The 13830-nt window shown below is 43.6% G+C and overlaps 1 protein-coding gene across 1 annotated transcript in view; it reads left to right on the top strand.

Moving 5' to 3' along the window:
• Positions 1–25: 25 nt before the first annotated feature.
• TTC39A (tetratricopeptide repeat domain 39A) overlaps positions 26–13830 on the top strand; it is a 37125-nt gene continuing 23320 nt past the window's right edge. Inside the window, 7 exon segments of the mRNA XM_053242560.1 lie at positions 26–114; positions 3464–3572; positions 4990–5057; positions 5175–5234; positions 6409–6570; positions 8733–8824; positions 10107–10209. Of these exon segments, the coding sequence (XP_053098535.1) occupies positions 55–114; positions 3464–3572; positions 4990–5057; positions 5175–5234; positions 6409–6570; positions 8733–8824; positions 10107–10209 (654 nt within the window). The 5' untranslated portion in view covers positions 26–54.

Genomic DNA, 13830 nt, shown 5'->3' with positions numbered 1-13830 from the left:
AACTTCTGACATTTAACACCATTGGCCAGGGGAGATGTGAAAGAGGAACAAGGCATGGGCCAAGCGACCCCCCTTCAAATGGAACACCTAGCCTTGGTGTACTTTCGATATGAGGTATTGAAAAATGAGGAAGTGTGCCCGAGCCGACAGGCCGATTTTCTCTAATTTTAGACAAAAGCTCTTGTCAGCATGGAAAATTTTGCTAGAACAGGGGAGTTTGGCATGATCTCATCGTACAAGGCCTATATTGTGGCAAGCGAACAAACTCATGTCAAGCATTCATCTGATACAATATGGCTAACCTATCTATACACTTATTCAATATAAAATTGACCTAATTAGGCCTTACACTTTTTCCTCTATAAGGAATCTCAATTCCACTTGCTCATAGTGGAGGCAGTTTTTTGCCAATGATGACAAGTTTGTGAAGTTCCAGAGGGGAGCAAAGATGTTAGAAAATGCACTGGGCCCAATCTAGAAAACTGCTCGACATATATAGGTAGGCTTGTGCCTGCATAGTAGAGTTTTTTTTAAATGATCATTCTAGAACTGCAGCCCCTCCATAAGGTTTCCCAGATTGGGGTGGGGGTGGGTGGGGGCTGTTTACTGCAACAGAAAGTGATAAAATGCCTTGAAAAACTTTGAAACACACAGAAGCCAGTAAGGCTGGGGCCATTCACCTTGCTGCTCTTTACCTTCCCTGCCTCCTGCCCCTCCTGCTTCTTCTCCAGAGAAGTACGTCAAGGAGGCATCCTCCCCTCCTCCAGAGAAGCATTTTTAGCACTAGAAGCTTTAAAATCAATTCACAGAGGATGGGGAATTGTATTTTTGAGCATGATGATCAAAAGTATTTTCAATGTGTATGATGTTCATTGTGTACTTTTGGATAAGGGGTCTGAGTGCGAAGTTATTGATGTTAACTTTCAAATACATCATCACAAGCAAGTACATCTGTTTAAAATGCAAAGTCCTTATATGTTTCAGACTGGCTGTGTTTCAGAAAATATTGGACATGTTCCTTATTCCCTCCCTGGCTTCTCCAAGATAGAGCTGAGAGAGATTCATGCCTGCAACCTTGGAGAAGCTGCTGCCAGTCTGTGAAGACAATACTGAGCTAGATAGACCAATGGTCTGACTCACTATATGGCAGTTTCCCATGTTCCCAATGTGCAGTGCCTTGGGGGCAAGCCATCTCTACAGTCACTCCTGGACTGTGGAATATGCTTTCTATAGACACTTGTGGTTTAACATCTTTACCAGCCTTTAAAAGAGCCCTTAAGACACGTTTTTAGCCAGGCTTTTAGTAATCTTTGAATGTGATAACCTTTTAGTTGCTGGTTAATTTTTTAAAAAAATTGCTGTAAATGCTGAATGTGTTAAAACTTTTAATTGTTGTTTTAATAGTTGGTTTTCTTTTGTTTCTATTGTGTTTATTTTTGTGAACTGCTTAGAGCCTTTGGAGTCAGGTGATATATATATATATATATATAAATAAAATAAAATAAAAATATAAGACACAAAAGGTTGAGACAAAGCTTTAATCTACCTGTTTCCCAGAACTGTCTGTTCTTGCAACTTCTTTTCTTTTGTTAACTGTTCAAATGTTCTAGCTACTTCCTGACTAAACCTCTGGAGAACAGAATCATACTCTTTGATAAATCAGTAGTGACATGGGTAAATCATGAGACAAGAAAGGCAGCTTTGTGTCCTTTCTCTATTAAAAAAAATAGCTAAGGAATTGTGACTTGCAGAGTTAGCCAAATGTTCTCATTAACTCAGTTGCTTTGCTTTGCTAAATGAAGGACAGAAAGAGAACTGAGAACTCTGTTTCTGAACACAACCCATTTTGAGGCACAGTCACTAAAGGCTGTGAACACTGGCTGAGATCCTGACTCTCAAAGTGAGGATACAGTGGGAGGTTGCCTTTAGTGCAGCCAGAGGCTTCTCCACTAAGGGAGTATGCTCAGGGAAGGGGGAGCAATTTATGTTGATCTTCCCTGCTTCCGTAAGTGCTTTCCAAAAATGTGTCCCTATGGATTGCACAGCCCTCAAAGACATATTTTTGGAAGGCACAGAGCACCTGTGGAAGGAGGGGAAATCAGCAGAAATCGCTTCCTTTCGCCCACTTGCACTTTTATTATTTTATTATTATTTTAACATTTATATCCCGCTCTTCCTCCAAGGAGCCCAGAGCGGTGTACTACATACTTGAGTTTCTCTTTCACAACAACCCTGTGAAGTAGGTTAGGCTGAGAGAGACGTGACTGGCCCAGAGTCACCCAGCTAGTTTTCATGGCTGAATGGGGATTTGAACTCGGGTCTCCCTGGTCCTAGTCCAGCACTCTAACCACTACACCACACTGGCTCTTTTAGTGGATAAGCTTCCAGTTTGGTGGATAAGCTTATCCACTTTCAGTGCATAAACCTCATACTGTGTCTTCTATTCATTAGTTCATGAGGCTGAATTTAATGAGACTTTAGTGAGTAAAATATGCAATGGTGCCAATGGCAGCTTTCCCCACAAAGCAAACAGCAGCCATGGGTGGCCAGTTCAGATTGCGATTGTGATAGGACAAAGGGTTAAAACAAAACAAAACAAACAAACAAAACCAGCCTCACCCCATGCTGCAGTCTCAATCTGGATCGCCCTTTCTTTGATTCGTTTTTTTTAAATCAAGCACATTGTCTTCAACTGTACAACTATAACTAACCTGAAAAAGCAGGCCTGGTCTTGCTCCCTTGCTCATGATGACCCACATGTGTGTGGGGGTGGTGGATAGAAGGGCAAGGAGGTAGGGAGAAAAGCCTCCCCACTACTTCACCCTCCCATCTGTTAATGAGGCTATTGCCACGCTTGGCATTCTACATGAGGGCAAATAGGCAGTGCTGAGTCAGAGGGGAAGTTGTGCAGTGGTGATGCTGAGAAGAGCCAGGCTAGGGAATGGCGTGTTGAGTGTGGAAAGGGTTAGGGTGACTGGAGTAAAGGAAAGCAAAGATGGAGGAAGGGGAAAGGAAGGAGGAGTATTAGTCATGGAGGCCTCCCCACAAACTCCTCATTAAAAGTCATGGATATTTAGCTTGTGTGTGTGTGTTGTGTTATATACACACACGTGCATGCTTGCATAATCATTTATGTTACATACCTGTTGCAGAGAGACTGCACAATTTTGTGTACTTTGTGTGACAGAAATGATGCAGCTCTGGCTCCTTAGGGAAACTCACATAACGGTTACACTTTCTGTTGACAGCTGTGTAATCACGGTTTTGTTCATTTGATATTTTGCAAAATTAAAAAAGTGGGGTGGGGGTGTGCACTGATAACTACATTGGGGCCTATAGTAACTCAAACTGCTGCTGTTGTCACTTGTGTTAGTTGGGTAAGCCAATTTGACTCAGTGATGAAGATGTGTTCTGTGCTGAGTGATGTACTTAATCTGTAAACCTTTGTCTAACTGTGATGCAGGAACATGGTCTGCAGCAGCTTCAAGAAGGAGCAACCATGTACAGCTTTAGATCCGTGCTGTGTACTCTGCTACTGCTGTGCTATCATACTTTCCTGACTTTTGTGTTAGGTAGGATTCATTTTCTTAATGTGCCCCTTCATCATCAACCCAGAATTTCATGGGGAATTGAAAGAAGAATGCCCATTGTTGACTTGCTGGTGGATTACTTTGTTGGAATAGCTTTGCATTATTTGTGTGTGGTTAGTTCTTCAGACATTTTATTTGCTGCAAGAAATGCCATGTTCTTCAAGATGAAAGCGCCTAGAACACTTCAACCCTGTTTTAAGACATGATAGCAATGTTTGAACCAGGTTAATGATTTAATATAAATTAAATACTATAGGTCAAATATTTGGAAAGAAGTTATGTCATTTACTGTTCTAAAGTGAGGATATGCCCCTCTTGACCCCTTTACAAGAGGCGTATTGTAATTTTAAGACCAACCTCATTTCAGGCATGCAGATTTTTCTTCTTCTCGGCAGTGCCTCCTGCTGCTGGAAGCCCAATGCCCAAATAGCAATGGAAGGTTGCTGATTAATGGAGATGCTTCTTCGTGATCTCAGTGCAGCTACATGAATGGGATCTGTGCCTCCACAGAGTAATCTCAGTAATTTCCAGAGCTTTAGTTTTTTTGCACCAAAATTTTCTCTGTCCCTCCCCTCACTTGAAGTAAGGACTAGATTATCAACATCACAAGAAATTTTGCTCTGCCAGTGTGCTGGTCAGGATGATAGACTGGGGAGGAGGTCAGATTGGTGCACGGTGGTGGGCTATCCAAACTATCTTTTTTTAAAAAATAGAATTTCCAGCATGTGTTGAGTCTTGTTCATGATATCCTTTAAAATGGTAGCATTTTTTTTTGTTATGCGGTTATATTTGGCTTTGTCCCCTATTAATTAAATCATTTATACCCACCCACCCCCAATTTTTGTTCAGGACAGCTCTTGCTATTATAAGGACATATAAAACAGCTTTAAATTCTATGAGTTCCATATAAATGAACATGATTTATTTACTTCCTAGGCGAGTGTATGTTTAATGGAGACTGTCTGATAAGTTATGCATGTTTGCTGTAAAGAGACAAAGATTCCAGTCCTAAACACACTTTCTAGGAGGTATGCCTAATTGAAACAGTGATACTTACTTCTGAGTAAATATGTGTTGAAAGTAAGGAAACCTATACCTTTTAACTGGACCAGTATATGCTGGGGTACATGCTCCTGAACTTCAAATAATTCATCCGTCCTGGAATGAGGATGAAAATGTTCCCCACACGTATCTCCATTGCCTACATCTTTCTCAGAGTGAGTTGGTTTCCATCACCTTAATCAAACCAGACTGATTAAACCCAATACGCATAAGTTCTGTTCTCTCTCTTTCTCTTTGTCTCTTGCTCTCTCTATGCAGATTAAATCCAGATTTAATGGGTTTAAACCCAGGTTACCTGCACTTTTAAAATCATTGGTTTTTGTCCCAATTAATACAGGGACAGGAAGAGGAAGTGCTGAAGAAGCCAAGAAACTTCTCAAACCTTATTTGACTCGCTATCCAAAAGTAAGATGTTTCTAAAGTTAACCTAGTATTTGCAGCTGCCTAATACCTCACTGTAGACAGATTATCAAACTTTCATGAAAATGTTACCAAAGTTCTTTTATTTGACATTTATTCCAGGGAGCCATATTCCTATTCTTTGCAGGCAGGATAGAAACAATAAGAGGCAATACTGATGGAGTAAGTACTCCTGTTTTATCCTCTATTTCTCTTGTTATCCTTTTGGTTTCAAGAAACCTGGTTTATGAGCATGCCACAACTGATGTGAAATCAAGTGGATTCTTGCAGAGTCTATTTACAGATGCCAAATATTGCTTTTTAAAATGTGTCCAGTCTCCACTTCCCAATATCATGTAGCAATCAGAGTTCTGTGCTGATGTTCCCTCAGTCCCATTCCATGGTCTTGCTGCTTTGCTCTTTCCAGTGATGCTGCTTTGACTGGAAGGGGAAGCTCTGCCCAGTAGCCATTATTGCTAAAGGGAAAATGTATAATGAGAGGCAATGCATCTCCAATTTCCAGATGCTGGGTATGACCATTGTCATGCCAAGTGCTTCTGAATGTCCCAGAGGAATACCAGGCCAGGTATTGGAGTCACCGGTCTGATTTAGCAAGGTAGTTGAGCAAGGTGTTCCTATAATGTAAGGGTCTGTCTTAGATAGTCAGATCATTGGACCATCTATGTAGCATTTAAAATATGTACATCCTACCTGGTATATTAAAATGGCTAACACAGTTAAGGGTATAATAATAAAGTACAATCCAGTTTTTTAAAGCTTACACCTATCAGTATTTAAAGTAATTCTTAATATAATTTCAAAATATTGCTTATTTGCTGAGGTAAACTGTCTAAAATCCAGTGGAAAGCCCTTTCTATTAGATCTAACAGTGTTCTAATAGAAAGGGCTTTCCTTAAAGCAAAGCACTGTTTTGAGGCAGTGCTGTCTACTTTGAGTGGCAGTTTTCTACCATCTCAGGCAGAGGTTTTCCCCAAGCTTACTGTCAGAGAACCTTTTACCTGGAGATGCCAAGGATTGAACCTGGACTCATATATAGAAAGAAGTTCTCCTACAGCGAAATATCTCCTGCTTCTGGGTTGATGTAGACTGGCATTTTATCTGAGGTCTAACAATGTGTGTACTTTGCTATGGAAAGTGGGAGGTCTCACTTCTTTACCTGGGAGTGGAAACTATCAGAAGTGGCCCTGGTATGTTGTTGCCATAACAACAAAGATATTGTACTTCCAGAGCTACCTGTTCCCTTCTCAGCCTAAACACATGTTTGGAAAGTATGTTCTGAACTTGTGTGCTGGTGCTGTAGTTATCTAAGACCTTCTATTGCCCTTTACTTGTCAAGGCCATCAGCAGGTTTGAAGAATGTTGTGAAGCCCAGCAGCACTGGAAGCAGTTTCATCACATGTGCTATTGGGAGCTGATGTGGTGCTTTATGTACAAACATCAATGGAAGATGGCATATTTCTATGCAGATCTGCTCAGCAAAGAAAACCCCTGATCAAAGGTGAGTAAAAGGAAGGATTGCTGGTCTGGTGGTAGCAAGCATGAATCGTCCCCTTTGCTAAGCAGGGTTTGCCCTAGTTGCATATGAATGGGAGACTACATGTGTGAGCACTGTAATTTATTCTCCTTAGGGAATACGAATGTAGGGTGTCAAAGTTCCCTCTTCCCAAAAGGGGAAAAGAGCATTCAGAAGTCTAGGTACTTTGCATTTTGCTTGGCTGGTTTTATCCCTCCGAGTTTAGAAGATGCATATACAGATGATACAAATAACAGTTGTTTATTCTCACCCAAATCTTGATAAATCTTAGGAGGCAATAACGCAATGCAACTTCAGGATACAGGTAACATGTTCTAATCATCAATCAGAAATCTAGGTGCTTTAGCCAAAAGCTGCCTGTTCCCCCCACCCCCCTTGTTCTTTTTCCTTCCTGTCCCTCTCTGCATGAGTGTTGTTCCCCACCCGATAGGGTGATGGTGATACATTTTGAGCTGATGATGAATTTTGTATATGCCTTATCAAATCTGGGGGTGGGCCTGAGGGTGATACTTTGGCCTCCCCTTTTGTGACAGTTGCAATTACTGCTGACCTGAAACTCAATTGTTCAGTCAGACTGTTAATTTTCTCTATGCATTTTGAATGGTCTGAAATTGGCTGTTTCCTCAGACTGTCTTCTTCCATGAGCTGCAAAATTAATTTAGAAGAAGTTGCAGCATTCTTAACTTCCATTTCTTTCAATTGTGTGTTTAATTTAAAAGTTGCTCCTCCAGCCTTTTAATGGTTTCATCTTTCTGGAGGCAAATTTGAGAGGTTTAAAACTTGACTGGACAGTGCAGAATTTTGGCTGTTGATCTGCCCCTAAACCAGCCTTTGATTTTTCACTTCTGTGGTCAAGGTTTTTTATTATGTCTTGAACTGATTTTACTCTGAGTTTAATCTCCTTGCCTCAGAATGCAAATTCTCTGCAGAATAATATAAACCTCACAAGCATGCCTTTTTGATGGCATTTTTCTGAAAGGGACTTTTCCTATCCTTCCTGAACTTATCAAATTGAGTCCGGAATTCCTCCAGAGCCGATAGTCCTGCAAATGCTGTGGGTAACCATGAGGAGCTCCCTTTGCTTTTTAAAACTGTCTGTTTTTAATTTTATTGCTTTTTAAAATTGTTGCATTGTTTTAACTTTTATATGTGTTTTAGTTGTTTTTATGTTAACCACCCAGAGACGAAAGTTTGGGTGGTATAGAAGTTAAATGAATGAATGAATGAATGAATAAATAAAATGTTAGGAGAGGGGAGTCCATCTCATGAAAGCACCTAAAGCTAACATCCTGCAAGCCTGGTAACCTAACAACAGCCCTAATTTCCCCAAGCAAAACCCACAGTTCCCTAAAACTCACAGCAAGCCTAAAGTCTCTTAGCAGATTCAAGGGGGCTTTAAGAAATAACTCTACATAGCCCAGTCCACAGGGCTGCAGTCAGGAACATCACCGAGATAGGAGGAAAATCTAGCTCCTGCCCCAAACACTGGTAACCCCACCACCCAGTCTCAAGAGTCTGATTGCTTGCAGTAGCTGTGAAAAAAACTGTCCTTATGCGATAATTCTGTTGGGTTGACATGTGCTTTACTAGTGTGAAATGGCAGGCAAGAAGCTGCTTCACCATTTTGCAGGGTTGACCTAGTGGAAGTACTGAGTATTGGAATCTCACAGTCAGTTCTTTGGATTGCAGTCACAATAAGGCCTAATTCTCACAGGAGGTGGTCAATTGGTGTCTGGGTTGTGCCACTACAGTCTGTGGTGGGGTCTCACATAGCTGGATACAAAAATATCCCTGCACATAAAAATCTAGAGAGGATGGTTCTAGCCTAGCGTCCTCCCCAACATCTACTTTTCTTAGTAGAGGGTTTTATTTTGGTGTGAAATAGCATTCAGTCATGTGATGGGAGGAGAGCTGTAGAAGGCAGGCGAGTTCTGCCTTCCCTGCAGTGCACCCATCAGAAGCCTTGAGGTCATGTGAAAGACTTCTGTATGTGCTATGTAATGTCATTTCAGGTTTTACAAGGCTGTGTCCCTTGACATCTTTGCCATGCTAACTTGTAGATGGAAGATAATACCCAAGTTGAATTTGAAGTAAGGATTTTAAATTGTGTATCATTTTCACCCTAGGCAACATACATCTACATGAAAGCAGCCTACTCCAGCATGTTTGGACCAGAGGATTATAAACCTTTTGAGGATGATGAGGTTGCACTATTTAGGTATGATTTGAAAGCCTTTGCAAGGCATATGTCTTGAGCTGGAGAGTAATGGTGAGAAATGGGAAATAATAACCAATTCCCTGGACCTGAAAACCTAAAATTGTCATTTTGTATATTACTTGATACTGAGTATCAATCTATATAGAGGGTTCAAGTGGAACGATTCCCTAGAAATCCTGGATAACTTATTACATTATCTCTCACTCTATAAGACCAATTAGCTTAATGTCTGTTTCAGATAAATTGCTGGAAAACATACTTAAAGATAAAACTAATACATATATAGAAGAAAACACCTTCCTGAAAGAGAATTAGTATGACTTCTGCAATGGTATGCTTTCCTCACTAACCTTTTAGATTTCTGAGAGTGTCAACAGATATATGGATATTCATTGTATACTTGGACTTTCAAAAAGCTTTTAACAAAGTCCTTCAGTGAAGGCTGTTGAATAAATTTAGCAGTCATGGGATAAGGGGACAAGTCATTTTATGGATGGTAACTGGTTAAAAAAGAGGAAGCAGAGAACAAGAATAAATTTGAATACCAGTTACAAGGGAGCCAGGCCCGTCCTTAGGGCAGGGCGATAGCCCTGGGCCCCACATTTGGAGAGGCCCCATGGTGGCCAGTGAACAGCGAGCAACTTTGCAGGCTGCCCACGCGTCTGCCTTGGCTCCTGGAGGTGGCCACCCCAGCTGCCTGCCACCACCATGTGTGGTTGGGCGGGGGGGGGAGTGGCAGTAGCTGAGGCGGTGAGGCCCTGGGGGCGTGGCTTTGCTCAGAAATGAGGCTGAGCACCCTGTTTGAGAGCAAATACAACCAATGCTGTGTTCGCAGTGTGGCCTGGAACTGTTCTCCCTGCCTTTAAGGCAGTGCTGGCTGGTATTTGCTCTCAAACCAGGAATGTGGACCCATTTCCGAGCAAAGCCGCATCTGATATCAGATACGAGGGCAGGGCCCCGCCACCGCCAATTCACCCCCAGCCCCACACACCCCCAGGGATGGCCCTAAAGAGATCAGTGGTGGGCGAGAAAGGGTTGCCTTCATCTCCTGTTTGAGGACTCTCCAGAAGCATCTGGTTGGCCACTGTGGGAAACAGGATGCTTTATTAGATATGCTTGGTTCAGCAGGACACTTCTATTTTTCTTATGTAAACTCTCCAACGGCACATATAGGAAAATAAATAAATAACAGGATAGCTTTATTTTTGGTCTCTTCTTTTCAGTGGTTCAGGTTGTTACAGGTTTAGAGGGAACACTATTTACATTTCATTTCTTCCCCCAGGACTGTGCCTAGTTTGAAACTGAAAATAGCGGGAAGGTCCATGGCTACAGAAAAGTTTGCAATTCGGAAATCTCGCCAATACTTACCTCCTGTCCCTGCTCTGGTAAGCTGAAGAGGCTTTTCCCATCCTTGTTGCTCAGATATGCTAGTATTTGTAAGGAAATATCTCACTCACTCACTCATTCACTTACTCCAAGTACATTACTTCATAGAAGTCTTCTTGGTTAGTTAAACCATAGTTTTCTGAGGCATCCAAACCGGGAAGCTATTTTTTCAGTACTACTTGCAAAAACGTTGGTCTGGGTTTGTAGGATGCACCCAATTTGGCCATCATGGAAAATGGTTCCATCATAGAGAAACCAGAAAATCTTCAATGAAGCTGAGTGCCCAAGGGAAGCAAAGAGGGGGAGAACTCAAGCTTATTGTTTTTTCATGGTCCAACAACTTGTTGGACCAGGAATGTGGTGCCTGAACAAGGCTAATGTGTTCACCCTTTTGTATGGATATGTTCACAGACAGAGGGAACTGATTGTGTGGTCAGGGCATATGCATTTAGGGATATATGCATGCATGAGCCCAGTAAATAAACAATAAGCACACTGTACATGGGGGAGAGGGAAGAAGGACCCCCCCACACACTGGCCTGACTGATTGACTCTACACAGCCCATCATTTGTAAAGTCTTCCAACCAGGTCAGTGGTTGACCTGGAAAGCTTGATATTGTTTCTGTCCAGTAACATATAGGACCCCACAGTGCAATGGGGGAAATAATGTAAACTGGATGTCTACAGAGGTGTACCTAGGTAATTTTGGAGCCTGGACCTAAAGGCCTTTTGCACAGGTGCACCAAAGCAGCTTGGGCGGCTTGCCTGCTTGTGCTCACGTCACCAAGCCAGGTCCAGCCGGGCCCACTGCTACAGCCTCCGTAGAGGCAGTTGGCTGACCACAGGCAGGCCTGCACTCAGCCCTCAGCCCCCCACCTGCCGGCCACGCATGAGAGGAGATCAGGCGGGCAGGCACGGGCTGCCTGCAGCCACCCTCAGCATAGGCATGTTCATGTACTTGGCTGCCCAATGCAGGTGGGTGATGGCATGGCCACCACCAGTCCCAGGCAGCACAGTCCTGGTCCTCCCAGATGTGGAGGACTGGACCTCTGCCCGCAGGTCCGAGGGGAAGGGTGCTACTGGATGTATAGTGTGCAAGAGTCAAGAGAGGTGAATGTTCTGGAAATCTGCATGCAGCCTGCCGCTGCTCCTTGCCTCCACAAGGGCCGTGGACCGACTCTGATGGTCCGCCCCAGGCGCCTTACGGATCCTGAAGGTTTTCAGAGGGCTCTTGAGGATATTCCCAGCAATCTGGTGGGCATTTCTCCAGAGCAGCTAATTGAGGTCTGGAACATCAGCCACGAGGGCTCTGGGTGAAATTGTCTCTAAGCAGCCTCTCAAGACTTGTGGATCCCGGCTTCCTTGGTTTACTCAGGAGCTTAGGGAGATGAAGCATCTTAAGAGACGCCTGGAGTGCCGCTGGAGGAAAACTAATGCCGAAGCCAACCAAGTAGGGTTACTTTCTCATCTTCAGGAGTATTCCGTGGCAATAAGGGCAGTGAAGTCTGCTCACTTCTCCACTCTTATATCGTCAGCTGACTCTCGTCCAGCGGCCTTATTCCAGTTCACCCATTCCCTGCTTGGGGATGCGGATCCAATGGAGGTTCCATCTGGCTGCTGTGACATGTTTGCTAGATTCTTCACTGATAAAGTGGTTTTCCTTTGGCGGGAGTTGGACTCCAATTGCACAGGATCCAATGAGATGACGGAGTCCTTGTACTGTGATGTCATCTGGGATACTTTTGAGCCTGTTGAGGCCAAGGATGTGGATAGGGTGCTCTCTGGTATGGGTGCTGCGACCTGTAGCCTGGACCCCTGCCCCTCCTGGCTTATTAGGGTAGTTGGCGTGAATGTAAAATCCTGGCTTCAGGAGTTAGTGAATTCTTCTCTTCGTGAGGGGTCTGTGCCAGTAGCCTTAAAAGAGGATGTGGTGCGCACTCTTTTGAAGAAGACTTCTCTCAAATCTGAGGTCCTTAATAACTATAGACCAATCTCCAACCTTCCTTATCTTGCGAAGGTTTTGGAGAAGATTGTATGTGCCCAGGTTGAGAGAGTTCTGGATGAAGCTGATTTTCTAGATCCTTGTCAGTCAGGTTTCAGGCCACAGCATAGCACAGAAACGGCATTGGTCGCTCTGGTTGATTACTTGTATCGTGACCTTGATGAGGGTAGCACCCCTCTCTTGGTCCTTTTAGATCTCTCAGCAGCTTTCGATACCATTGACCATGGTATCCTTCTGGAGAGATTGCACGGGTTGGGTATTGGGGGGGCACTGTTTTGCAGTGGTTCCGTTTCTTCCTTAGCAGGCGCTTTCAGTTGGTGTGTATTGGTGGTGAGTTCTCTGCCCTGTGGCCACACCTTTGTTGGATGCCTCAGGGCTTGGTTCTCACACCCATTCTTCTTAACATCTACATGAAACTGCTGGGGCATGTCATCCATCAGTTGGGGGTGAGATTCCATCAATATGCTGATGATACTCAGCTGTATATTGCCACCCCAGGCCATTCCAAAGATGCCATTTCTGTGCTTGCTCAGTGTCTGGAACCTGTCAGGATCTGGATGGGTCAAAACAAGCTCCGACTTAATCCCTCCAAGACTAATTTACTTTTGCTTACTTCTCGATCTGGCCAATTGCCAAGTCTGAGTCTCTCTCTGGACGGGTTTGCGCTGCCCCTGAAGGAGGTGGTCTGTGACTTGGGGCTCCTCTTGGCTTCTGCTCGAGCAGCAGGTGGAGGCCATGGCCAGAGGTGCCCTTGCCCAGCTTCAGCTGGTCCGCCTGTTGTGGCCCTGTCTTGACTGGCAGGCCCTGGCAATGGTAACTCATGCCCTCGTCATCTCTGGTCTGAATTATTGTAATGCGCTCTACCTGGGGTTGCCTTTGAAGATGACCTGGAAGCTTCAGTTGGTCCAGAATGCGGCAGCCCGCCTGATTATGGGCACTAGAAGATATGATAGTGTGACACGTCTTCTGTAGTTGCTGCACTGGTTACCTATTTGCTTCTGGGGCTAATTCAAAGAGCTGGTTCTTACCTTTAAAACCCTTCAGGGCTTAGCACCTGTTTACCTTCAGGGCCGCCTCTCCCAGCCAGTCCTAACCTACAGATATTCTGTGAGATCTTCTCAGGTTGCCCTTCTTTTGGTCCCTGGTCTCAGAGAGGTACTAGGGCCCATGGAAGGGCTTTCTCTGTTGCCGCCCCTTCACTCTGAAATTCTATCCCCCACCCCGGATTCGGTCTGCCTCCTCCCTTTCAATCTTTAAGACCTTACTGAAGACATTTCTTTTCTGCCAAGCGTTTGCCCTTTTAATTTTTTTTTTTTAAATCTCAAATGCTGTTCTTGTTTTGTACACTGCCCTGAGTCTGTGGATTGGGCGGTATATTAAACCTTTTAATAAATAGATAAATAAATAAAATACTTGGAATCCCCTTTTACTGGGCCTTAAATGGTGTTCTGCTTTGTGGGAGTAAACATAGTAATATCTTTTTGTTTCTAATGATTATAAAAATTTGTATCTGCGTCCGGTAACTTTGGTCTCTGAGTATAAAGGAGCACGGATAGAAACAAGTGTCTCTTGCAATCCACCCCACCCACCCAACTATAAGCGATGATCTGCCTTCTT

The sequence above is a fragment of the Hemicordylus capensis genome, chromosome 4 (genome assembly GCF_027244095.1).
Source record: "Hemicordylus capensis ecotype Gifberg chromosome 4, rHemCap1.1.pri, whole genome shotgun sequence".
NCBI classification, from domain to species: Eukaryota; Metazoa; Chordata; class Lepidosauria; order Squamata; family Cordylidae; genus Hemicordylus; species Hemicordylus capensis.
This window is presented reverse-complemented; position numbering and strand designations above follow the sequence as displayed.